This window comes from Simochromis diagramma, unplaced genomic scaffold (assembly GCF_900408965.1).
Source record: "Simochromis diagramma unplaced genomic scaffold, fSimDia1.1 OVJJ01000038.1, whole genome shotgun sequence".
Taxonomy (NCBI): Eukaryota; Metazoa; Chordata; class Actinopteri; order Cichliformes; family Cichlidae; genus Simochromis; species Simochromis diagramma.
Window position 1 is genome coordinate 924,340 of NW_024387105.1, and position 25,865 is coordinate 950,204.

Sequence of the window (25,865 nt, forward strand, 5' to 3'; positions counted from 1 at the left end):
TCTCGTTTGACTTTTTCAGTGTTTTATTTGTTCGAGAGTAAATCGGTTTGGCTGAGATCAAAGTTATTAGATTAGATTAAATTAAATTTCATTTAATTTTATTAATCCCTCAGGAGGGTTCCTCCGGGGTTTTCACACAGCTGAATAAACGTCAAACAGAAAATGATTAAAAAGAAGTGTGAAACGGTGGCGAGTTTACGTCAGCGCCCGGTTATATTTTAGATAGCAAGGAGCAGACGGCAGTTTCACTCCACCAAGGGAGCTCGTGACGTACTACCCGTCTTTCTTTAAGATAAGATAAGATAAGATAAGATAAGATAACCTTTATTAGTCCCACACGTGGGAAATTTGTTTTGATTTGATTTAGACCACGAAGGGCGGGTCCTCAGGTGGAAGCAGCCTCTGAATTTGGACACTCCCGCTGTTTCCGGGCCGGCCAATAATAACGGTGACATGTAACGTATTTTATCTGATAAATAAACACTGCAAAATGTATTTATTGAGGTTTTCCTGGGAATATCACCAAAATTCGAGCTTTGGAAAACGCCGTATTTCATCCAGTGTCTACCCTCAATTACTGAATAAAAATAATAATTCCCACCACAAACACATGTGCAGGGGACATGGTTGACGCTTCCGGACTGGACAGGTTGAAGTTTAGCTGACGGTGTTTCCCTCCTCTCCGTCCTGAGTGGCGCGATCTGGTTTGATGTTCTCAGGACTTAAAAGCTGTTTTTGTTTATTTTGAGCTTTTTGAGTTTTTGATGTAAAACAGCTAAAAATAAAAATGTCTTAGACTCTTGTAACTGTTAAAGATGAATATTGGCGATATTTAGTTTCGCCAGTAGGTGGCAGTGGCGGCTCAGACAAACGGGTGACCGGCAAAATAATCCCTCACAAAAGTAACGCAGGCCACTTATTGTAATGGCAGCCGTCAGTAAAACAGAACTGTTTTGCTGTGTTTCAGCGCAATAAACCTCCACGTGCACCTGGATGAACCTCGTCTTCCGTCAGTGTGTAACACGTCTTCAAAGAGGGTGACTTCCATCCTTTTTATACAGTCTGTGGTCTGGAAGCAGCCCAGGACATTTTACTCCAACCAGGATTTTAAAACCAGCCCATTCTGCAGAAAGGCTCATAAATAAAGAACCTCGGCAGTAAAAGACGGTCGATGAGTAAACGCTTATTAACCCCGATTCTTTCGTCCCCATGATAGAACAGAGAAAACCGACTCATAGTGTGTTAAAACATTTATATTTCTTTTATTCAATCATCTTCCGGAAGAGAGAGACCCCTGCACAGCCCAAAACGCCAGTTGCAGGATCTCGAACATTAGAATCATAAACTGTGCCTCATATAGGTTTGATTTCTGTACTTTACACGTCACAGTTTCAAACATTGCTTATATGGCAAAGTTCCTCTTTTCTGTGTCTTATCTATTAATATGCCTGTGCACTAAAACTTCCTGTTGTTCAGTCTGGCTGAGCACTTAGTTTGGGAGTCAAAAGTGGCCTTGCTCTACAAACCTTCATGATTAAAGAACATAAAACAATATAATGAGAAAATAAGGATACTAAGGATATTAGTTACATGACTCTCTGATTGCAGAATGTAAAATTTCCAGATTTCTAAACGTTTGAAACTCATGTACAAAAATCTCAATCAGAACTTTGTGTGCAACAAATTATTCACAGAATAACTCCGAGAATCGGCGCCGTCTCCAGAGCTTTGACTCGAGTGGCGAACAGCAGGACGTTCTTCTCCACCTCTGCGTTGATCTGCGCCTGTGAGGCTCGCGGGTTCTGTCGCAGGAACTGTGCGATGCTCAGGACGCAGTCTCGCTGAGGACACGGAACAGAACGACATGCATCGTGAGGAAATGACACGCGAGCAGAGTGGCGGATGTGATCGGCGCCCCCGCTGTACCTTGTAGGCGTCAACTTTGTCCTGGCCGGTGATCCGATTCAGCAGCTCTCTGCCGACCTGGACGCCCGTCACCGCCGCCAAGATCCTCCGGTCCTCCTCAGTCTGAGAGTTCAACCATCGCAGCAGCGCCACCTGCAGGAAACACGATGAGAACCAATCGCAGAGTTTTTGTCTGTAAACCCAGCAGACATGCCACAGGTGTTTTTATGAACACAAAAAGTGAAAAAGATGAACAGAAACAAGCTGGGGCTCTTTAGATTCTCCCGTAAACTCACAAAACTAGACCAAAGACAGAGCTGATGGAGAAAGACGCAGCATCCCTCTGTGCAGGTGAGCCTCAGCAGCCAATCAGGAGCAGGGACTGAACTTAAAAACGAACTGGATGAAAAACACGTGGGTGTACAGAGGCTGAGGGCTGGACTGTGGATCAGGAAGTGACTTCAGGTTTAACTGTGGGTATAAAAGAGCTGCCGACAGACAGACAGACCTAAAGCGTGTACCTGCTGCCTGTGGGAAAGGAAGAGGGACAGGATAACACCTGAACACCTGCAGGTGTAGGTGTACCTGTGTCTTCAGGAGGATTTGTGGCTGTTTTCCTTTCAGCTGAGTTAGATTTTAATTTGACTCTGCTGATAGTTTGGTGTTCCTGTGACCCTGCACCTGTAAAGATTACAAGGTCCATGACCCTGTCAGGGACCCTCTCACAGGATTTCAAATGTGGGACCAATTGTTCTTGGAGCGGAAGAAGCTTCTCTGATTAAGTCCAGGCGCTTTTCTCTCCAGGCTCCTTAGACTACGATGACTGAAACCTGTAATGATTCCTGAAAAATTAAATTGTTTCTGTTCTTATTAAAAGTCTTTTTGGTCGTTTCGATCGGACCTTTTCAGCCACGTTTAATTTACTGTGACACACGCTGTGATAAAAGTTTACATTTCATTTGTTTCACATCAGATTAAACGGATTTACCTGCTGGAATAACTGCGCGTTGCTCATCTCTCCTGTGTGGTTCACTGACCCGGACATGACCGGAAAACGGCCCAAAAACAGCGAAAAATCCCCAAACTAAGAAAAACGTCCCGAGATTAAACTAAAGCAAACTTCAGCAGCTCCTCTGTGTTCAGCAGCTTTCGCTGAATTTCACATTTATCCACAAATTCGACGCGACAGTTTTTGTGGACGTACATGCCCCACTTCCTGTTTACATCACTTCTTCTTCGTCGCTTCAGAAGCAGCTCGGCGGCTCCACAGCGCCGCGTGCGTGAAACAAAACGCTGCTTCCGTCCGCGTGCTGCGCCACAACCGTGTCTCCGCGTGTTTGCCGCAGAGCTCCGACTGAGCGCTGGGTATCGATTCCCATTTCTAAAATCGATTCAATTCCGTTTTTACTCAGACAGTCAGAAATATTCTAATTCTGATCAGTTATCAGTTCATCTCCATATTTTTATATCTATGTATAAAACAAAGTTCATCAGAGGCGTGAGCATCACAGCAGAGGCCTTTGTGTCAAAGGAACTGAGGATAAAACAGAAAATCATGAAGCAGATTTTCCTGGCCTGGCGTTTTATAGCAGATAGCTAGACTTGTCGTCAAGACCGAGGCAAAAAAGTCTTTAAGCTGCAGCCAGATGCTGCTTCGTTTACGGGTGTCGGGCATATTATGTGTTTTTGCGATGCACAGCCCTCCTCACCGCTGTCCACTGTCTCACTCACTGAGAGGACAGACGCACGCTCCACGTGACTCTCACGCTCTCTGTTTTTCACACAATGATATTATCCTATATCCTCGCATGTGATTGGCCACAATATGGAGGGATTGGAGCATAGCTGAGCCACTGTGTGAGAGCTGAGCAGCCAAAGGAAATTAAGTGAGGAGCGGCTCTCGCTCAGTGGGAGTCGAGTCTGATTCACTACAAAGTGCTCTGTAAGCATGGCTCTTAGAGCTGATGCTTTTGAAATGACACATCATCGAACGTTACGGTGTGTGTCATGGAAACTGTTGACTCCAGATCTCCCGACCACTATGTCGATCTGAGACGGCGAGACCGAGACAAGAAGGAGACAAGACGGAGACCACGTAAAAGTGGTCTCGAGACATCAAGTCTACAGATAACCTTAAAAAAAATACTGCAGTCGATCCAAAACAGAAGAAAACCATGAATCAACATGTGAACATGACCTGATGCTGCTGAAGTGAAGCAGAGCAAAGTTACAGAAGTTTGATTACAGACACAGCTGAGCAATCATTTGTAAAAGTTTACATTTCTTCGGTTTGAACGGCAGAAATGAGGCATTGTTGTCAGAGGCCGACAGCGCTGAACACCGCAGCACTGCTGCGTGATAAGCAGAGAATAATGCAGAAAACAGAGATTTGATGGTTAACTGGTGTCTGAGGACACTGAGAGAGCTGTGCAGGAAGTAAAAGCCAAAGTCAGAGCGAGTTCATGACGATGTTTATCAAGCGTGAAGCGTAGTTTGGACCTTCGTTTGCTGCAGGTTCAGTGAATTTTGGTTGGAGAGAGAAAACCTGCAGCATCAGAATCACTGAGCTTTCGCTCTTCAGCCCTGACGGTGAGTCCGTGACGTCGGGTGAACGATCCACACTCTGTGTTTACATGTTTCTGCTCTCATTTACTGTTTCGGCTGTTTGCTGGTTGCTGAAATAGTTTTGTGAGATTCTGGCGTTTCTGGCAAAATACATTTATATTTAAAAATCGATTCTAATGAATCGATTTCACTTTATTCAAACTAAAATCGATGGATTTTTTAAACCCACTCCTGCTCTGGCTCCATTTAAGCTCCTTTAAATAATTTCCTGTGTAAAAACTAAAACACGAGGTTTCCCTCGTTTCAGTTTCCCTGGAAACAAACAAACAAACTTTTTAATTTTCTTTGTAATGCCTGAAAAAAAATAGTCACATCACTCTTCATTTACCCAGAATGCAGTGCAGACGCATGAAAACAATATGAATGATATTTCAGAGGGAGACATGAAGCCTCACAGACACATTTTATTGTTCCAGACAGCAGATAAATTCATTACTGTCAACATTTGTTTCACGGCAGCTTGTATCGCTGCTGCGACCTTCATAGCCCGTCTCCTGAGCACGATGGCAGCAGTTTGACGGTGCCGGCGTCTTTCGGAGGTCACGCGGTTTCAGCCGCGCTCTTTGGGTTTGGAGAAGGAGCCCAGCTGTTTGGTGTTGGCGTTCCTCAGCTGCTCCAGCTGCCGCTGGCCCCGTCGGTATAAATACTCAATGTGCATCACGTCCGTCTTCTTGATGCGGGAGTTCTCTCGGAACTCGTCGCGGATTCGGGGGAGGAAGCCCGGTTTGTCCTGCCCGGCTCGCAGGAACTGCCGGTACAGAGCGAGGACCTGCTTCTGCAGCTTACTGTGCCGCAACATCAGACCGAGTCAGCAGAGACAAGAGTCCAATCAGAGAGCAGCTATGCACACATGACGCTCCAACACCGGCGTGTCTCCAGCTGCGCTCCCTCACACGCCCACTCTGAACACACCACGAGGCTCAGCTTCACCTGTTTCTTCTCATTCAGGGTCTTAAAGAAGACGTTTTCCTGCAGGAAAAACACAAAGAGAACTGAACAACAAAACAGCGTTCAGGAAGATTCATCGCGTCACGGTCGCTGATTTTATTCTCTCACAGGAGAAAACTGACACCTTGAAGACACAACAGAAGGCGTCTGCTCACCTGCAGCTCCATATTTATATCCTGCAAGAACAGCTTTGCATCAATCAAAGTTCAAAATAATCCTTCTTTATCTCACGTTCTCTCTGTCTGCCTCCTAGCATGCCTTCCTCCTCTCCTCCTCTCCTTCGGTCAACAGCAGCACAGTTCCCCCTGAGCCAGACTGAATATAACAAATGTTCTCCTTCTACCTGCTTGTTTTTATTTCGAATGCATTCACTGGAGTTCTGATGAAGGAACACGTGTTTGTCTCTCTCTGTTTCCATTAATGTGGTCTGATCTTTAACTCATGTGTGTTTCATATTCCCGCACAAGCATGAACGTGCACGCGAGCCCCGACTGTGCACACAGGTGTCGACCTGCACGTAAAAGCACGTTTTTATTTCAGTAAAGATTCTTCCTCTGTCCTTTTTTACCCCCCGCCTCTGCTGATTTTCTCATCACTGATTGTTTTCTGTGATAACTGAGCTCACCCGGCACACGTTATAACAACAACAGCGTTTAGGTGTGTCTGTCTCTCACTAAAATACATTTCAGCTAAAATAACATAAATAATTGATCTTTGGATTCTGACTGGATCCTTTGACCCTCCTGAGTAACAGTTTTTACAGTAACACATACAGTAGTATTAGCATTACTTATATTGTAGTACTACACGCAGTATTACCAGCAGCTGTGGCTTATGAAAGTAACCCACAGCCGACTGCTGGACCTCAGGATTGATCAGCGAGAGCGATCAGTTCAACTTCCTGTTTACCTGACGGAGTTCCGCTCGGACCGGTTCGGACCGGCTCCGCTGCTTCACCTGTTTGTCCTATTCCACCGTCACAGGTACGTCTCCCGGCTCTCTGTGACCTTATTGCGTTATAACACCGGCCTGAGTCGCAATGACCAGGACAAACTACAAAACACGTGATTTCCGGGTCAGATTTTCACAATAAAGCACGCGCACAGACAAATAAAAGCTAATACCCGTTTTAAGAACGCTGCTCCTGATTGGTTAGAGCTCAGTTACCTTCTGATGTATTCATCTTAATTTGTACCGTCCAAATCGCCCGTGGGGGGTGTTCGAATGGGTTAAAAGCTCTTACTGCGGCGGCGCGGAACAGGAAGATTAGTAGCACTTCCGGTGTCACCTTCTGGAGTCAAATGTCAAAACAGGCGAGCTGAAGCAGTTGGGCTCGTGCTTTTATCACCGGCATCTGTTTCCGGGGGAAGGCTTCCGTGATTTATGACGCCGGTACCTGCGGAGAAAGTAACGAAGTACTTTTAGTGAACTACAGTTTTCAGGATTCAGATCCGACAGTAAGAGAGGAAGCTCTCCCAGCTTCTGTCACACCTGGTAGAGACCAGAAACACCACACCTGGATCACAGGTGAGCCTCTGCGCGCTTGCAGTCACAGCCTCGAGCTTTGAGGTGTTTTTTTAGCTGATGAAGACGCTCTCTGTTCTTCCTCTTACAGACATGGAGATGACAGCTGAGGAACAGCAGCAGGTGGAGGAGCAGGTGGAGAGGCTGCTGAGTGGGCAGGGGTCAGAGGTCACTGTGTGTGATGTGGGCCTGGAGCAGAGCAAACCCGCCACTCTGAGGAAGAACGTCACCTACATCGTCTGTGCTGTCATCTTCAATGAAAAGGTGAACAGAGGTCACCACAGGTAGCCACTCAGTCTCATCAATATCCTTAAATGATCGATTATTTAATTATTTAACACTCCTTCAGGAGGAGGTGCTGATGGTCCAGGAGGCCAAACCGGACTGTTACAAACAGTGGTATCTTCCTGCTGGGAGGGTGGAGGTGGGAGAGAGCCTGGAGGAGGCAATGAAGAGGGAGGTGAGTGAGGAGGAGCCTGAAGCTGCAGCTCCTCCAGCGTCCAGCAGGGGGAGCAGTGAGTCAGTCCCCATAGACTCCCATGTTAAAACAAACCTGTTTACAGCCTGATACACAAACAGTTTGGTCTCTGTGGATCATATACTCCTTCATAACAGCTGTACGCGGAAGAGCGTTTCTATTACTCACCTGTTCAAATTGTATTAAGGCTTAAAATTTGCATTAATAGGGGCGTGGCCTCTTTGACTGACAGGTAGATGGTGGTACAGGTGGCTGTAGCAGCTAGCTGTGCTAGGCTTCACCTTAACTAATGGGAGTCCCTGAACTGGACCTCTGGACTGTTTGTGCTGTCGGAGCCTTTTGGAGCGTTTTAACGACATCATGTGACCAATAATATGCCTGCTGTGATGTCACTGTAGAAACAGAGCATCCGAGGAGGCGGAGCTACAGTTCAGATATTACTGAGCACTGATTAGCAGATATGTGTTTGTGTGATGTTTGCATAAGGTCTGTGAATGCAGCTTCCCAACTTTCTAACCAAGATATGTAGCATTAATTAACTCCACCCACTTGACCAAATACGATCACTTAAGGTTGAAAAAGTCAAAATACTGAAATAACAGTTTGTTTTTTCATTGGGTAAGCACTGCCCTCCTTGCTTGCCCTGACAAAACAACACTGCTTTGCAGACATCAGGAGGCGAGGAGGAGGAGTGATCTGGCTTTAACCTCAGTGTTATGTCACCTGTGTGAACATGTTTTTTTTTTTTTTGTATGTCAATAAAATGTCTGAAAAATCATAATCAGAGACTTTGTGGAGCCCCAGGTGGACATTAGAGGAACTGCAGGTTTTGGGGTTTCAGTGTTTTCTTGTCTTTTTAACTCTTTTATTAAGAAAGTACATTGAACATAACAGTAGTATGACTCTCTACATTGCTTTTGCTTTCAGATTTGTAAACTTATAGTTGAAAAAAAAAAAAACCCCGTAAGAACTTGGGTTGGGGGTAGTGGGGCAGCCAAGTTAGCTTCGCATTATTAGCATGGGTATTTAAATCAGTGCACCAGCATAAAAGTGTCAGGCTTGATAGAAAATCCCACCTCACAGGCTGAAACATATTCTGTAGAAGGTGTCCGTCTGCACTTTGAGAGAGAAAGACAGTTTTTCCATGGTATAGATGTCTTCTACAGAATATATCCAGTCTTCAGTCGTTGGTGGTTCAGGCTTGAACCATCTCCTTGTGAGGGCCTGTTTACTCGCAGCCGGCAGTCCCAGGAATTATGGAAATGGTTAGCACCATCTCCCCCACATCTCCAACAAGTGTCACCAGTTCCCAGATACCTTTTCTGAGCAGTGGGGATGAAGAAGCTCACGATGCTTTTCCAGCAAAATTCACGCCAAAGAACAGTGGTAGTCCACTGTATGCTTATGTGGTCCCAACACTCCTCTGGAATTGTCAGGTTAGCTTTTTTTCCCCACTTCACTTTAACATAAACAGTGCTGTTGTTTTTACACAGGATGCTGTTGTATAATCTGGAAATGATTTTATTGTGTGCTCCAGAATTAGTTAATGATGCAAATGTTTCTACAAATCGTCGATCGTTTAGATTCACTTTCAGGTCTTGATTAAAATAATTTCTGACCTGTAGATATCTGAAGAAATCGTCTGAGTCTAAATCATATTTTCTCCTTAAGGTTTCAAAGCTTTGAAATGCCCCCTTGCGGACAGATGATAATAATTAGTTAGGCCTGTTGGACTCCAGTTCTTGAAGCTCTTATCGCACTGATTCAGGGTAAAGTCTGAGTCATATACGCACTATCTAAAGACTTTAGAGGCATTTCCAAACCACAAATTCTTATTGCTTCACTCCAAGCAGATATCATTACTCGTAGTGTTGGTTCATCTGGCAGGTTTGTTTTGTTCTGTAGCTTTGTGTCTGATATTAAAGCTGTAGCTGGTATTACTTTAACATTTGTTCCTTCCAGATCTTTCCATCCCACAGTGTAATCTAAACAACAGAGACATATCAATGGCCTTAACTGAGCTGCACAGTAACACTCTCATAGACTTAGAGGGTTTTATATTTAACTCTGGCTTTGTTCCCTTTCCAAATGTATTTTGACAGCAGTCTATCCCACTCCACAAACTGTTTTTGTGGTGTGGGAATCTGTAACGACCGAAACAAATACAGCATGTTTAATCTAATGGCTTCAATCCTAGAGTGTAGGTCCAATAAAGGGACGGGATTCAGAATCAGAATCAGAATACTTTATTAATCCCGAGGGAAATTAGGGATCCCATCTTTGTATATCAGATTTTATGGATTCATTCACAGGACCATAGTTGGCATCAAACATTTTGGTGACGTCACGATGTATTACCCCCCTACGTACCTAATGCTACCTGCGTCCCATTTCCATTTACAGTGATTCTTCATTTCGATTGGTGGATCGTAGTTTAGAGTTAGTACCTGCGTTTTGTTTACATTAACCTTGTATCCCGAGAAACTCTGAGAGCATTTCCATGATTTTGGGGAGTGCCTGTGTGGGACAGGATGTAGTAGGTCGTCGGTGAACAGTGCTAATGTCTGGTCCCCTCCTGCTGTTCTTACTGTCTCTGCCTGATCCACTGATGGTTCTGTAAACAAGCTGTTTCTGCTGATTAAACGAGCTTCACGGCGTAGCTTCTACTGGACATGTACTTATTGGCTTCCACTGCCATGTTGTAAATCTTTGTTTATCGGTATATTTCACCTTAGCTAAGCTGGAGGGGATCTGCTGCTCTTTCAGGGTCTCGCACACGTTGGCGTATTCTCTTGGTTTTTTTAGAATCGGGGGGTTAGTCAGGGTTCAAGCTCACTTGGTTGGAGGTAAATCCTCTGTTCTGCCATGCCGTACGAAGCAGAAGTTCCTTTGTTTTGAAGCTGAGGAATTTCACAATAATAGATCGCAAGGGAGCGTCGCCTGGGGGTGGTGCGCCCGTTCAATGCGTACGTCAAGTTCATCTTTGGACGGCCCCAGGCCTTCCAGCGGCAACTTCTCAACAAACTCACTCACTGTTGTAGAGCCCGCTCTGCTGTCTCGGGTACAGCAGAAATTCATTTGTTCTCTCTTCCTGTTCGACTCTGTAGGTCTGTCAGTTTATCCTCCACCTTGTAACAGCAGTCTGGCGAGGAAGGAGCGGCTAGCAGGTCCAGCGGGCATGAGGTGTGGAGGTTAGCCGGATAACTCGAAGCCAGTCAGTTAAATTAAACAACAGACCTTTATTCATTGTCAGCAACATAAGACCATACAAGCCAGGTCTCCACGGCTCTACTCTGTCCGTACATACATGTGCGGGGATCGGTAGTCGCCGACGCCAGGCCGTTACAATGGTGAGGTCTGTCCTGAGAGCAGAACACGAGCAGCATGTAATGGCTACCACGCTATACTCACACACCCACTAGGAGACTCCCCCAACTACTAAAATAGTAGGGCAACCCCCCCTAGTGGTGCGATAACACAATAAGGGTTGTTACAACCTTCACCTGTAGCTTTATTTTTTTCAATCATGGCGACCTCGGTGTTCTCGATCCTGCCCTCAGCCTCGTCCAGTCTGGCGCTCACCTTTAGGATTTGTTCCTTGATCTCCCCAGTTGTGCACTGTTTTCTTGGCGAAAGTCTTTTATTTCCTGTAACAGTGTCCAAGTCAGCCATATTTCAGCCGTTGCCTGCTGGGGTTGAATCACAGTGTGCGGCAGCAGGTTTGCAGTGAGAGGAGAAAGGTATTAGCCTGGAAGCTATCATTATTTTCCCACTGTTAAACTACCACTTCATTGCCACCTCCGAGTATTGGTTTGGTGTATTTCGCTCACCCCCTTCTTTATTCACCTCGAGGTGCTGCCATCACAGTGACGTTCAAATCGGAAGTCCGTTTCAGTGTTTTCTTTCATTAAAGATGATATTTGGGAGATGACATGAAGCTTTATGGAACTTAAATTAAATGTGTAGTTTTTTAAAGGCCATCATTAGAAGGGACTGCACATTGATGAGTTTCCAGGTTGCCTCTGATTTCTGCTGCAGTATTTAAAGCTGCCCTGTGTTGAGCAGCAGCTTTGTGAGATGTTTGCTTCAGCTATAAATTCAGTGTCACACTTTTCCTGCTATCCGTGTCGGATCACAGGCGCAGCAGTCCGAGCCGGCCTGCACAGAACTTCGTGCTTTCCATCCCAGACTCTGCTCAGGAGGACGTAATGCTGTGAAAGGATCTCCGTCCTCTCTGTGATCACCACCCTGCTACAAACAGCAGCAGTCTTGCTTATTGCTGCTCCTCTGACTGAAGAGCGAGCTGCTTGGTTGGTCTTTAGAAGAAGTGTTGAGTGATGCATCAAACGCACCTCTTTGTGTGAGGGTACTCAGATAAAAAGCTGATGAGCAGCGCTGGGATGTCTTTGATCTGGGTTTCAGGTTTTGTTGAACCAGCTCATGCAGAGAAAGCCTGGCTTTGTCTTCCATCAGCTGCGGTTCTCTTTGTCTGCAGGTGAAGGAGGAGGCGGGGTTTGAAAGTGAGCCAGTCACCTTGCTGCTCATCCAGGAGCAGGGACCTCAGTGGATCCGTTTCATCTTCCTGGCCAAGGTCACAGGTCAGAGGTCACACACTTTATTAGTGTTGAAGGGTAACCTTTTTACTCCGAGCCCCTGAACGCATCGTTAGCTTTGTCTGGTTTGAGGAAGCTGGGTGAATATGTGTATCACATGAAGGGCAGCAGAGTTTAAGGAGCGTGTCTCTCCTCTTCTGTCAGGGGGAAGTTTAAAGAGTCTGTCAGCAGCAGATCAGGAGTCTCTTCAGGCCTCGTGGTGGGACAGACAGTCAGAGCTCCAACTCAGAGGGCGGGACATCCTCCGCCTCATCGAATCCGGACTGAAGTATGTAAACTCAGCGAAACACACCACAGAGTTGAGTTTAGTTATCGATTAACCTGCAGCATCACTTTAAATTCACATCAGTTTTATTTATGGAGTACCAGTGCACTTAAAAGATAGTGTCTGTCTCCTGAATCCAAACTGGAAGCTGGTTCCACAGAAGAGGGGCCTGAAAACTGAAGGCTCTGCCTCCCATTCTACTTTTAAATACTCTAGGAACAACAAGTAGGCCTGCAGAGCGAGAGCGAAGTGCTCTAATAGGGTGATATGGTACTACAAGGTCATTAAGATAAGATGGGGCCTGATTATTTAAGACCTTGTATGTGAGGAGCAGGATTTTGAATTCTTGATTTAACAGGAAGCCAAAACAGGAGAAATCTGCTCTCTCTTTCTAGTCCCTGTCAGGACTCTTGCTGCAGCATTTTGGATTAACTGAAGGCTTTTCAGGGAGTTTTTAGGACTTCCTGATAATAATGAATTACAGTCGTCCAGCCTGGAAGTAATAAATGCATGAACTAGTTTTTCAGCGTCACTCTGAGACAGGATATTTCTAACTTTAGAGATGTTGCACAAATGGAAGAAAGCAGTCTTACATATTTGTTTAATATGTGCGTTGAAGGACATGTCCTGGTCAAAAATGACTCCAAGGTTCCTCACAGCATTACTGGAGGCCAAGGTAATGCCATCCAGAGTAAGAATCTGCTTAGATACCATATTTCTAAGATTTTCAGGGCCGAGTACAATAACCTCAGTTTGATCTGAATTAAGAAGCAGAAAGTTAGCGGCCATCCAGGTCTTTATGTCTTTAAGACATTCCTGCAGTTTAACTCATTGGTGTGTGTGTTATCTGGCTTCATGGACAGATAGAGCTGGGTGTCATCTGCATAGCAGTGTAAATGTATGCTATGTCTTCTAATGATGCTGCCTAAGGGAAGCATGTATAATGTAAACAGAACTGGTCCTAGCACTGAACCCTGTGGAACTCCATAATTAACCTCAGTGTGTTTAAAAACTTCCTTTATCTGAGTTGTTCAGCCTCTTTTTGATCTGTACAATGTTGACGTGGCGACTCCTGACTTTCCTGCCGTGCTGCCTTCAGGTACCGTCTGAGTCCCTGCCATCCTGTCACGCTACCCTTAGACCTGAGCTGCCGTCACGTGGTGCAGAGACTCATGTTGGTCTTCGTCGGTGCTGAGGAGCACATCTGGGTTCTGCTCATCAGAGGTACCAAACTCACTCGTTAGCACTGACAGAAAACTTCACGCACTCTACAGTTTGGCTTTTTTCCTGAAAACACGGCCGAGTTAAAGTGTTTTAAGTGTGACATCTTCCTAAATAACCTGTAATTAAGTAGGACCCTGAGCCGTGTATCATTTACACGGCTCAGTAACAGACTGAACTAAATTAAATAATGCAATATATTACAAAGTTACAAATATAAGAAACAGTCCTAATATATACAAATACCTCAATGATAAATATCCAGAATATTACAGACGTGATTTTTTTTGCTGGCAGCCCCGGAGCCCCACCTCCCAACAGCGGCGGCGGTGAGGACCCACGCGGTGACCTGGGCGGCCAACATGGTGGTGCAGGAAGCCATGCAGTCGGCTTACTACGACCATGATGTCAACACGCTGGGCGTGCTCAGTCTGCAGCACAACGGTCGACAGAATGGCAAGACGGACGGCGTGTGCTTCAACACACTGGTGGCGCTGACGCCTGACCACGTCCAGCGCGATGAGGACGGGCGCAAGGTGGAGTGGACACCGACGGGGCAGCCTCCGCGTGTGGAGCACCCTCGCTACGTCTGGCATGAAGTCCAGAAACAAACGCTGAGGGAGAAACTGCTGGAGAAAACCAGAAACGCTGCCCTGGTACCGATCCACAGCCTGTACTGACCGCCGGCGCCGGGCGTACAGGGACGACACCAACTGTACTCTTTGACAAGAACGAGAAGTTTTAGGTTTTATTCTGAAAGGGAATCTATGCCAGTAACTGCAGCAATAAAATGAAAGATAACGACTGTCAGGGAATCACTCCGACCGCCCCCACACTGGAGCTCCCGGGGTCGTCGGGGGCGGTCCAGGGTGGGGGGAGGGACCTCAGAGCCTTACTGGTCCTCTATCATGTAGATTACGAGTTACTGATTTGTTGTGAAATTCTGTCTTCAGCTGATAAAGGACATGTCCAGCATCGCTCACTGACCTGTGGAGAAGCTGATCATCTGCTCGCTGCTCTTGACGAAGGCGGTCGCACTTTTCTCCTCCTCCTCTCCCTTAGCTTCCCTGCTTAGCCTCTTGTGTCCTTGTCTAGTCTCGTGTTTTTTGTATTACTTTTCCCTGAACACTCTCTCACAGTCTGTTCTCTAAAATCTAAAAGAGGAATTGTGGATTTGATCAACTGGTCGCTGAATGCAATTGACACCCTTGTCTCAACGAGAAGTTTGGGCTTGGGTGAGCCTGAGTGCTGCAGATATCTACTTATGAACCATGGTAACAGGGTTCTGGCTGATCGGAGCTGGCTTGGCCCTGATTTATCGGAGAATTAAGGAAGCGGAACCGGCTGTTCAAACCCCCACAAGGCTGCCCGCTGGGATTGGAACGATGGGAGAGGCGTGAGTTTCTCAAAATGGGCTCATTGAGTGCAGCACGGAGAAGATCTTGGAGAAGCTACGGCTGCTGTGAATACTCAGAATAAGATCTCTGACTGCAGACTGGATCACATCTTGGAGAAGCTCACTGCGGTCGTGACTTCTCAGAATCGGCTCCTTGAGCACAAGAAATGACAACATCACAGAACGCAAGTATGGCGAAGCTCGCGGCTCTCCAACGGGAGATTGAGAGACCAGTGTTGGACTGTAGAACTGCTTTGAAATTCATATGAGCTGTTCGCACTAAAGTAAAAACCACCATCACTTCATGCGGAGACCCCTTCGGCGCCAGCTGCGGTCTCAAGGCTGGAGCTGAACAACAACACCCTGATAACGACTGTGTTGAGTCTGTTCCTTCCCATTCCATGCAAGGCCACCTGGGTTGGCTGGAAGACTGTTTACTTAGCCTGGCAGGGCGAAGGACACTGTCTCAGCTGAACTCTGGACACACACAAATACATATACACTGATATGCACACACTCATCCCCCCTCCCCCTCCAAACGCCTTCGACGCTTATTCCCTTCCGATGCTGACGGGGATCAAGGAGACCAGCGCACGCAGGCCCGGATGTGCTGTCTAAGTCGGCTGTGTCTCACCCTTTACCCCCCCCGCTGCTTGTCATGTGTTTCTTTGGTGTATTAAGAGTTTTTTCATGTGCAGAGGGTTTTTTCTGTTCTCAAACTGATCTCCCTGTTGGAGCTCAGGCTGGGGGGAGTTTTTTTTTTTTTTTTTTAAACATTTATTTATTGGTTTTAACCGGTTTTACACGATGCACCGTGAGCAAAAATAAATAAATAAATAAATAATAAATAAATAAAAACAAAACCACAACATACACACATATTTTTTTCTCCTTATCTTTCCTCATCTGGTGCTTTTTCCATTGTTATACCTCTCTGACCCGTCTTCCCCATGTGATGTTTGTGTAATGTTTGTATGGTCGGAGGGTAATAGGTCGGCAGCCTTATGAAATTTCCCCTTGTGGGACTAATAAAGGTATATCAAATCAAATCAAATCAAATCAAAATCACTTCACAGCTGGGTTGGATTATTCTATAATAACGTCGTTCATGAGTATGTTCATATCATTATCTACATGTGCGACGTATTTAATAACTAAAGCTGTGTGGTACAGCTGGGGCCCCCTTAAAGCCCCCCCTGCATGCTGCACTGCTGGAAAGAGAAAAAAGCAGAAATTATTATTGTCATTATTTTTAAATATATGTGTTTATAAATAAGTCTAAAGTTTCCAAAATAAAGAAAAAAAACACTGGTGGGGAAAAAGTCACTATGACTTCCTAAACATATGTTAAACAGAAACAACGCCCCCTGGTGGCCAAAGTCTTAACTTCTGCGGAGAATAATTCATAAAATTAACTTTTTTATGCTTCTGTAGAAAAACAACTGAAAACTTAAAAAGTTTGTATTTGTGAAGCTGCTGTGAGAAAACTTGAAATGACTGAAGAGTGAATTTAAAATATTTAATAGTTGTTTTTATTTCAGTTACGTTCCAAACACTGACCCAGCTCTGCTGTTTGCTGGTGTTGAAGGGGACTGATGGTTTTGTCACTAATGGTCACTTATAGATTATTTATTGGTTCACACGCTGCATGTGGCCGGCGTCGGAAACTCCTTCATGTTCCCACCTTTACTGGACTGAACGTTCAGCCCCTCCTCGAGGTTTGTTCCTGTTTGTCCAGCAGATGGCGCCATGTTGGCGGTCAGAGGCTTCAGAGTGAGTCTCAGTGATCTTTAACACCTGCTGCAGAATCAGCACAGCCTGACACTGCTGGCTCTGATGCACTGATGTGTTTGAGATGCTTTACATGCAGGAAATAAAACAGAATGTTCAAACTCTGACTCTGAATGAATCACAGACGTGTCTATTTTCCAGCTCTTTATTTCTCTCACACAGCAGCAGGAGGAGACGCGGTTGTTGGCTCAGCAGCTCTACGGCGAGTTATCGGGGGCTCAGGTCTGGTCAGCTGACGGCTCCATCTTCATCTTCCTCATGTAGTTGTCATTGAGGTTCTTCAGGTGTTTGGTTCGGTTCTCCAGACGGACCAGCCACTCCCCCCTCAGCCTGAAACACACAGGAAGGACGGTTACATTACATCATGCCAGCGCATCACATGACACCATGTAGTCAAACTCCACCCCCATCTTGCTGTTACACACACTGCACGTGCTCAGCAGTGGTTCTGCAGACCTACAAAGGTCACGCAGGTTTGTGACCTTTTATAAACCACCTGCTTCAGCTTTCTGTTTTCGTTCTTATGGTTCCGGCCTTAAAGCTGCCGTGTCAGGGTGAGCGTCATCATATTCATTAACAGTATTTTAAGAGGATCTGATCGTAACAGCGATGCCTGGAGGTGGTCGGTGGCGTGCAGCAGTGCTGAGGTCAGAGCTTCAGAGCTTAATGAGCTCTGAGTCTGCAGCAGATCTGGTGTCCTGGTGACAGCTGCGGCGTTATCGCTGTCGCATCAGCGCTTTTATTTCACCAACACCCACGAGCGTGCTCGCCTGTCTCTGTGAGGCTCGATGAAGAAAGAACACCTCGTGCTGCTTTCTTCTTCTTCTGTTTGGCTGCACGTCACAGACAAATCCTTCACCTTCAGTCTCAGTACTCGACTTCCCTCACAGTGTTCACAGATACGATTTCACCTGAATGACCTCTGAAGGTTTCATCTAAATAAGTTCAAACAGTATTTCTGCTCAGGTTTTGTTGCTTCCGCATCTGTTTTCATTCTCTGTGCTGCAGTTTTCATCTTTATTGACAGAAACTACTGGAACACTGCTCTGTGCCAAAGAAACTGAGCTGCACCGCGTCCGAGTCAACTCTCTGACCGGATGTTATTGGCTGCTGATGTCACTGATGGGATGTTATTGGCTGCTGATGTCACTGATGGGATGTTATTGGCTGCTGTCTGTAGGAAGAAGGCGTTTCTCCTTAAAGATGGTGGAGAGGTCAAATCATCACAAGTTGCCAGCCTGCCAGTCCAAACTTTTTTCTGGTCCTTCCTTTGGGACACACCTGAGGACAGAGGCTGTTTGAGGGGTCAGGGTGTACGTTATGTCACTGAAAGGCTTCACAACCACAGGTGCACAAACGTGCGGCAGACAGGAAGCGACTCCAGGACACAAAGGCAAAGAAATAACAGACGTTCGTCTGTGAGGCGTCACATGTTTGAGTGTAACCCAACCCTCGCCATCAGCTGTCCTCACCAGCTCTTTGTCGCCTTCCTGTCAAGTTTTTCGGATTATTCCATTTGTCCTGATAATCTTCCTGATGTCAGCCGAGGCAGACAGACGGACAGGTAGGCATCTCGCTCCTCTGCACCAGGACCAACGCTTTAAGACCTTCATCTGACACAAAGGTGTTGCTGAAGCAGCATCAGAGTGATTCAAGTCCAGCCCGGCTCACTGGTTTAGGTTAGCATTTCTCCTTTCAGCGTGCTGAGCACCGCCACTATGATGTCTCTTATCCACAGAAGTGCCAGCGACTCATCCAGAACCAGTTTCACACATTTTCACCAAAACATGTGGGGTCATTGCTCCAGGCTCAGTACTGCACCACAGTGACATCACTGAGTGTCTCACTATGATTGGCAGATGTCCTCTTCAGGTCGTCTCCTGGTGCACCTCTTGTTCTGCACCGGCTGTTTGCATGTGCTTCACTCTGAGATCACCACAAACCTCAAAGTTGTGGGTCCTGAATCACCAGTGTGACGCAGCGGTGCAGGAGGCGGTCCAGAGGTGCAGCTAAATTATAATCAGCCAGGCTAAGGTCTGGGATCTGCAGCGAGGACCTGCAGGATGAAGCTAACCTGTCAGCTGATCAGGAACAAAACGAAATGATTTAGAGAAGCCAGAGAGTCACGTTCAGCATTTTTCTCCTCCTCTGCTAAATATAATTAATATGACTGCAGCCACTTCCTGTGCTGTTGATGAGCTGCTTCTTCTACAACATCTGCTGCTATGACTGTGGCCATTCAGGCTCCTCTACTACTGCTACACCTTCTGCTTAGACTTAGACCTAAACACTACCACAGCGTCTGTAACTCCTCCCATTTCTGCAGCTTCTGCTCCCACTGCAGTGGGTCTACTAACCACAGGGTTTGTGGTTCAGTCCCTGGATCCTCCAGCTGCATGTTGAAGTGTCCTCGGGCAAACACTCCACCCTCAGGTGCCTCCATCAGAGCGTGAGTGTGAAGGTTTGGATAAAAGTTCTTCGGCACTGAAATACCCTTCCATGAACGGGGCGTGTCTCGCTCTGCTCTCCTGTGTTAGTCCAGCACGTCCACGCCTGCGATGACCTCTGTGTGTTTTACTGTTACAACCTCTCCTCCTGCTAACGCTTCGACTCCTCAGCTTCTACCTGAACTTTAAATTTAGTTTTACTTGTTTGGTGTTTGAGCTGCAGGCGAGGGGTGGAGGAGCACCGTCTAAAGAGGTGCCGCCTTATATCTGAGCTCCTGAAGCCGTGGAGGAGGTGTGATGATGTCACGGGTTCATGGCTCATCACTGTGTTTAATCTGATCCAAGTTTTCTTTCAGTTTTCATGAATGAATGTTTTTTTAAATGCAGATGTTTTGAAAATAAATGAATCTATTAAACGAGTGTGGAGGAACAATATAACTTGATTTAATTATAGATAAGTTTAGCTCTTGTAATTATGCACTCATATGTATTTTTATGCTCCATGGAGCTGTGGAGCTAACACTAATATCAGGACACTCTGGCCTCACACTGTGGACACATCAGCAGAGAAAAGCCCCCACAGATCCTCACTGATGGAGTCGCTGCAGCTCATTGAGAAAAGCAGAAACTGAGCGTGCTGAGCTTCACGTCGATGTCCTTTCATGAAACAAAATTAGTTTTGGCTTCAGCGACGCAGACGCACAGACCGAAGCATCCGTTAGATGATTATTAATATCAGAATATCTTCTAAATTCAGCTGCTGTGTCTGTGCTCGCGGCCGGCCTCCGTCACTCATCGCTCCGAGATTATCACCTCGGTGCTTCGCAGCACATTTTTCCAGCCCCTGCTCGGATCACACATAACGTACACAATTAGCGGGGACTAGAGTCGGGGTTAGAGGCAGCGGGGAGCCAGATAGCTGTGGAGTCGGGGGGTGCATGGTAATAGATAGCCGAAGGATTAGGAGATACACGGTAGTGATAGGTGGGGGATTAGGGTACAGGGTAATGGATAGCAGAGGGATTACGTGAGATGAACTGAGGTTAAGGGGGGAGGAAGATGAGTGAGAGGGGTTAAGGCGGATAGGGCTAATAGCTGATGTAACATCAGGAGGTCAAGTTTAATAAGAGGATATAAGATAAATCAAAAGAGCAGCAGGACCGGGGCAGGAGGCTCCTCCATCAGTGGCAGCACTGACCTGTTCTTACCTGCTCGCTGAGTCTGAGTCACCGTGCTCACTCTTACCTCCTTCCACCAGGTGTGTTGTGTTAGTCGCTTCCTGTTTTGAACCTGCTCCCAGTTTGTGTCACACCTGTGTGTGAGCTGTGCAGGATGTTAGCCGTGCTGATTCTTGTTTGATGGAGGATTTTGCTTTCCGGCCCCTCACCGTCTCAGCTCACTTTGTTGTCTTGATTAAACAACGGACTGATCAGAAGGACACCCGGGCAGACCCAGGACAGCCTGGAGACAACTTGTCTCTCTCTCGGTTGGTTTGAAGACTCCATCGTCCTGTTTCCTTTGCTTCCTTCAGAGCCCGGTGAGGCGAGGTCATGTTTCCGCTCATTAGTGCTCATCGTCTCTGACACCTTTAGCAGCCAGACGGTGTTAGAGGCTCGTGTGTTTGTGTTGGTATGTCCTGCAGCTCGCTGAGAGACGAGGCCGTTTGTAATGAGAGGATCTGTTTTTAGATGCGTCTATTTGCCACAAGGTCACATGGCTTCACCGAATGAAACCGCATTCATGCTCAGTTTGGTAACGGACGTCTGGCTCAAAGACCTCGACAGATGAAAGAAAGCGTTTGTAATTTAAGCCTCCACGAGAGACGCAGTGTGTGAATTACAAACAGCACGTTTATCAGGGTGTGTCTGAGGACAGCAGAGCATTCAGTGGGCAGGGAGCTCCAGCTGTCCCATAAAACCCAGTTACACCCAGAGAACAAAGGACAGGCTGAGTGCTGACAGGTAACCAGACCACAGAATAATCAGCGAATCACACAGAGACAAATAAAATGCAAGAAATTAAAGCTGAGAGTGGAACGAACCATGAAAACGAAACCGTTTAGACTGAAGATCAGTGACATTACAAATGAAGGACGCCACATCCTGTACAACAGAAGAGTCCAAAAACCTTTCCACCAGAATAACAGCAACTGAAACCCGTGAGGACGCCAGTCCGTGTGCTCAGGTGGAACAAGCAGCTGAAGCGTCTCACTTTTCTCTGCAGTAAAACACGTACAGCGAGCGCTCGCTGGTCCCTCACAACGTTTCACCCATCAGCTCAAACTCAAGCTGATGAAAGCCTGTCCATCATACTGTGACCTGACTGTGCATTCAGTGCATAAACATCACCATAGTCTGGAGTTATTTCCATCAGCCGCTCAGATCTGAACACAAGCGGACCTGCAGTTGTCTCTTTGGCGAGGAAAACAAACTGCCCCTCTCTGTCTCAGCTCACTTTGCCTCCTTTGTCGTCTTGATTAAATAACTGACTGATGAGTAGGAGAGCCGGGCAGACCCAGGACAGCCTGGACACAGTTTGTCTCTCGGTTTAGCAGCTCACATGTACTTTAGAGGGAACGCTGACAACCATCACTGAGTGATATCCATTATCGCTGACTGCGTTTAGCCAGCTAACACAAAGAAAGCCTGGATATGTTTAACCTTTCTGCCAGCCTCATGACAGAAAAGAAGCTGTACGCAAAGATGGAGACAGGTGTGACCTTCAAATGCAACACTACAAAACTAAAAGTAAACTGAACTAAGAAGAAGATGACTAAACTTGGGTTAGACACAGTTTTTGACTAAATGCTAACCAGAGCCTCACATCATGAAGTTTTATAGAAACATGTTATGCGTTGACCGCTGGGCCGAAGGACGTCACTCACTTTTTGAGTGCGCTCTGGCTCATCCTCTGCTCCTCGCTGTCAGCTTGCTGAGTCTGAGTCTCGATCCTCCTCTCCCAGAACGTCTTAATGAGCTCTCTGTCATGGACCAGAGCCAGGTTCATCTGTAACAGCACGACAGGAGCACACACGCTGTCAACAGCCTGACCTCTGACCTCCACAGAAACACATCGCTGCACATAGTTGACCTTTAACCCCTTCTTCCACTCGGTCCATGATGTCAGCACTCTGCGGTCTTCTTTGGTGTGTTTGGGTTCATTATCCTGCTGCAGTGTGAGTCCTTCAAACCCACAGGATGGAGCATGAGCTCCTGCTTCTCCTCAGTCAGGGTGGAGCTTTTAATCTCACCATGTTTCAATCTGCTCCTCACATACAAGGTCTTAAATAATCAGGCCCCATCTTATCTTAATGACCTTGTAGTACCATATCACCCTATCAGAGCACTTCGCTCTCGCTCTGCAGGCCTACTTGTTGTTCCTAGAGTATTTAAAAGTAGAATGGGAGGCAGAGCCTTCAGTTTTCAGGCCCCTCTTCTGTGGAACCAGCTTCCAGTTTGGATTCAGGAGACAGACACTATCTCTACTTTCAAGATTAGGCTTCAAACTTTCCTTTTTGCTAAAGCATATAGTTAGGGCTGGACCAGGTGACCCTGAATCCTCCCTTAGTTATGCTGCAATAGATGTAGGCTGCTGGGGGATTCCCATGATGCATTGAGTTTTTCCTTTCCAGTCACTTTCTCACTCACTATGTGTTAACAGACCTCTCTGCATTGAATCATATCTGTTATTAACCTCTGTCTCTCTTCCACAGCATGTCTTTATCCTGTCTTCCTTCTCTCACCCCAACCAATCACAGCAGATGGCCCCGCCCCTCCCTGAGCCTGGTTCTGCTGGAGGTTTCTTCCTGTTAAAAGGGAGTTTTTCCTTCCCACTGTCACCAAAGTGCTGCTCATAGGGGGTCATATGATTGTTGGGTTTTTCTCTGTATGTATTATTGTAGGGTCTACCTCACAATATAAAGCACCTTGAGGTGACTGTTGTGATTTGGTGCTGTGTAAATAAAATTGAATTGAATTGAATCTGGGCTTCACCCACAGTGTGTACGTAAGGTGGGCATAACAGCTGTGATGTCATCCATCTGCTAATGAAGCCTGTAGCATTATAACATCCATCCAGCCTGTCCCAGCTGTCATAGGGCAAGAGGTGGTGTACACCTGAACAAGGGCCTCTAAATATGCACATTAGTCAGGATAAAGCAGAGGATCTGCAGCCTTGAGTAAGCTAACATCGTGTATCCTCTTTGGCTGCTCTAATGGAGTAGTTTCAAATTTTTTAGATAAATAAAAAGACGTCAAAACCAGACAAACTATTTTTTAAAATCACATTATGTTAAAATCTGGTAAAGCAAACAACCACATTTGTTGTTATTGTTAGATAAGATAAGATAACCTTTACTAGTCCCGCGTGTGGGAAATTTGTTAATTTGTTGTGTTGTAGAAACAGCAAGCTGCAGTTTATATAAAATAAAACAACCATTGCATCATCAATTACATTAGATTATAGACAAAAATCAGAAATATCAATAAGTTTTGGCTCTAGAAACTTTCAGCACTGTGAAGTTGCTCCTTGTTTCCTCTTTCCGAGCAGCAAACAAGTTTTAATCTATCGAGACGCTGAAACTTTTAAAACTGTATTTCCTCCCTTACCACAAACAGAAGTTAAACAGGACTAAAAACTAAAGACAAACTCTTTCCTGGACTGAAGGTTACAAATTCAAACCTTAAAAATTTAAAATATAAAAATTTTGAAGCATTTTTACTGAAAGTTTAAAGCTGAGAAGAACTGAAGCAAATGGAACAAACCTTTGATCGGAGCTCACGGTGCTTCAGACAAACACTGTCTCTCCCCCCACACCTCTGCACAGGACACACACGAGCCGTCCGTCACACCCTTTATGTAATAACCCCCCCCCCCACACACACACATCATCTGATTTGATTTCTGTAAATCCTTTACGATGCTGACAAAACATCAGTGTGTGTGTATCTGTGTGTGTATCTGTGCACGTGTGTGTGTGTGTGTATCTGTGTATGCGTGTGTCTGTGTGTGTGTGTGAGAGACAGTTGGGTGTTAACACATGTTTGACATTTCAGCCCTCTCGGGGCGTGATGCGATGCTGCTGCAGGGTGTTAAACACACACACACACATGTGTCTGTATTTATATCATTGTGAGGCCTTACACTGACATAATGCATTCCTGGGTCCTTGCATCATATTTGGGTTTTTCCAAAATCATTAGTTTAAGAGCTGAAGGACAAATGGGGGACAAATACTGTGATATAGTTCAGCAGTCGAATAAACAAAGTCTTCGTTATGATGATTATACGCTGCTGGTTTGTAATGTCTAACTGTTCCATGAGTTAATTCCTGGACTGGGCAGGCTTAATTATCTCTACATGTTCAGTGTGTTTGCAGCAATGTCAACATGCATGAGAGTCCACTTATGTTGGTATTAACATCAATCAGCAGCCCAGGGTTAGCGTAGCTAAATGGGTCCATGGTAAAAACATGGTACTTTTACAATGAACAGCTGGTCATCCATGTAGCCTCTCACGCCCCACGCTGTTAGTAACACTCAAATAACATCCCAGTTTCACTCAGTGAAGCTGATTCTGCCTGTCAGCACAGTGACCTCACAGCAGTCACATTATTGGTCATGTGATGTCATTAAAAACGCTCCAAAAGGCTCCAACAGCACAAACACAGGCTGTAAACGGCTGTGGGGACTGACTCACTGCTGCAGGTTTCAGCACTATCAGAGACTGAAAAAGTAAGAATAAAAGTGCTGTAAACAAAATGAAGGAACTCAAGTGTGGAGGACCTGCATGCACCTCGCTCCATCACCTCACATTGACTTTGCTCATTTTTGTGGCTGCAAAAGAAAGCCAGAGAGTCACATGACTCTGGCCAACAGAAGGGGAATGGCCCAGTGTTAGAGCCTTAATTGTAAAATTGACTCATTTTGCTCTGTTGTCCAGCAACAACACATTGTGATGTGACACTGAGTTGGAGAGACAGGTGATAGAGTCGGGTCCAAAGTAAATCCTGGAAGGAGGCAAAGCTTGTTAAACTTCACCCAAACCACAAAACAAGCTGCAGACAGCACGCGGCCTGCAGACCTGTCATCACCTGTCCGCACTGAACCACACTGAGGTTTTCATCCATTTCAGGACATTAACTGTGAGCTGACTGCAGCCGAGCTCAGGTTTAGGGTGGGGCAGGAGTTAATGAGGCAGCAGATGTAGTTACACTTTTCTGGGTGCAACGGATGGATGTGAGTGGATGTAACGTCCTCTGGGTGGATGGAAACATGGCAGGGTGTGTGCTGGAACAGTAACTCACTCAGTGGAAGAAAACCGAGCCTGGAAGTGATCTGTGTTTATAATGATGTCACGCACAATTCACAACTCTGTGCATGTGTGTGTGTGTGTGTGTGTATGTGTGTGTGTGTGTGTGTCTGTATGTGCGTGTGTGTGTGTGTGTGTGTGTGTCTGTATGTATGTGTGTGTGTGTGTGTCTGTATGTGTGTGTGTGTGTCTGTATGTGTGTGTGTGTGTGTGTGTGTGTGTGTGTGTGTGTGTGTGTCTGTATGTGCGTGTGTGTGTGTCTGTATGTGCGTGTGCGTGTGTGTATGTATGTGTGTGCGTGTGTGTCTGTATGTGTGTGTGTGTCTGTATGTGTGTGTGTGGC

The 25,865-nt window shown here is 46.0% G+C and overlaps 3 protein-coding genes across 6 annotated transcripts; 1 reads left to right on the forward strand and 2 right to left on the reverse strand.

The window, feature by feature from the left end:
- Positions 1–4,894: 4,894 nt before the first annotated feature.
- On the reverse strand, positions 4,895–6,832 carry sdhaf1 (succinate dehydrogenase complex assembly factor 1). 4 transcript variants are annotated; one of them, XM_040046710.1, is made up of 2 exons: positions 6,722–6,832; positions 4,895–5,499 (listed from the first exon to the last, which is right to left on the reverse strand). In XM_040046710.1, the coding sequence occupies exon 2, from the start codon at positions 5,327–5,329 to the stop codon at positions 5,081–5,083; it is 249 nt and encodes an 82-aa protein (XP_039902644.1). In that variant the 5' UTR covers positions 5,330–5,499; positions 6,722–6,832; the 3' UTR covers positions 4,895–5,080. The 4 variants fall into 4 exon arrangements, with proteins under 4 accessions (XP_039902644.1, XP_039902643.1, XP_039902642.1 ...); XM_040046709.1 differs by having other exon boundaries at positions 6,646–6,756; XM_040046708.1 differs by lacking the exon at positions 6,722–6,832 and adding an exon at positions 6,388–6,518.
- A 77-nt stretch (positions 6,833–6,909) lies between these two features.
- nudt18 (nudix (nucleoside diphosphate linked moiety X)-type motif 18) lies at positions 6,910–14,695 on the forward strand. The gene is made up of 7 exons (XM_040046705.1): positions 6,910–7,005; positions 7,094–7,266; positions 7,352–7,462; positions 11,976–12,078; positions 12,238–12,361; positions 13,458–13,582; positions 13,877–14,695. Exons 2-7 carry the CDS (start codon positions 7,096–7,098, stop codon positions 14,257–14,259), a joined length of 1,017 nt encoding a protein of 338 aa, XP_039902639.1. The 5' UTR covers positions 6,910–7,005; positions 7,094–7,095; the 3' UTR covers positions 14,260–14,695.
- Positions 14,696–16,895: 2,200 nt separating this feature from the next.
- Positions 16,896–24,085, reverse strand: LOC120743159 (protein FAM240B). The gene is made up of 3 exons (XM_040046738.1): positions 23,977–24,085; positions 22,098–22,219; positions 16,896–17,096 (listed from the first exon to the last, which is right to left on the reverse strand). Exons 2-3 carry the CDS (start codon positions 22,217–22,219, stop codon positions 16,985–16,987), a joined length of 234 nt encoding a protein of 77 aa, XP_039902672.1. The 5' UTR covers positions 23,977–24,085; the 3' UTR covers positions 16,896–16,984.
- Between the last annotated feature and the right edge of the window lie 1,780 nt (positions 24,086–25,865).

Excerpts from the sequence above, each read along its gene's own strand:
- nudt18 (XM_040046705.1), top strand. The coding sequence starts at position 7,096 with ATGGAGATGACAGCTGAGGAACAGCAGCAGGTGGAGGAGCAGGTGGAG. Across the intron at positions 12,079-12,237 it reads CTTCCTGGCCAAGGTCACAG|GGGGAAGTTTAAAGAGTCTG; the intron begins GTCAGAGGTCAC and ends CTCTTCTGTCAG. Across the intron at positions 13,583-13,876 it reads CTGGGTTCTGCTCATCAGAG|CCCCGGAGCCCCACCTCCCA; the intron begins GTACCAAACTCA and ends TTTTGCTGGCAG.
- sdhaf1 (XM_040046710.1), bottom strand. The coding sequence starts at position 5,329 with ATGTTGCGGCACAGTAAGCTGCAGAAGCAGGTCCTCGCTCTGTACCGG.
- LOC120743159 (XM_040046738.1), bottom strand. The coding sequence starts at position 22,219 with ATGAACCTGGCTCTGGTCCATGACAGAGAGCTCATTAAGACGTTCTGG. Across the intron at positions 17,097-22,097 it reads AGCCAGAGCGCACTCAAAAA|GCTGAGGGGGGAGTGGCTGG; the intron begins GTGAGTGACGTC and ends TGTGTGTTTCAG.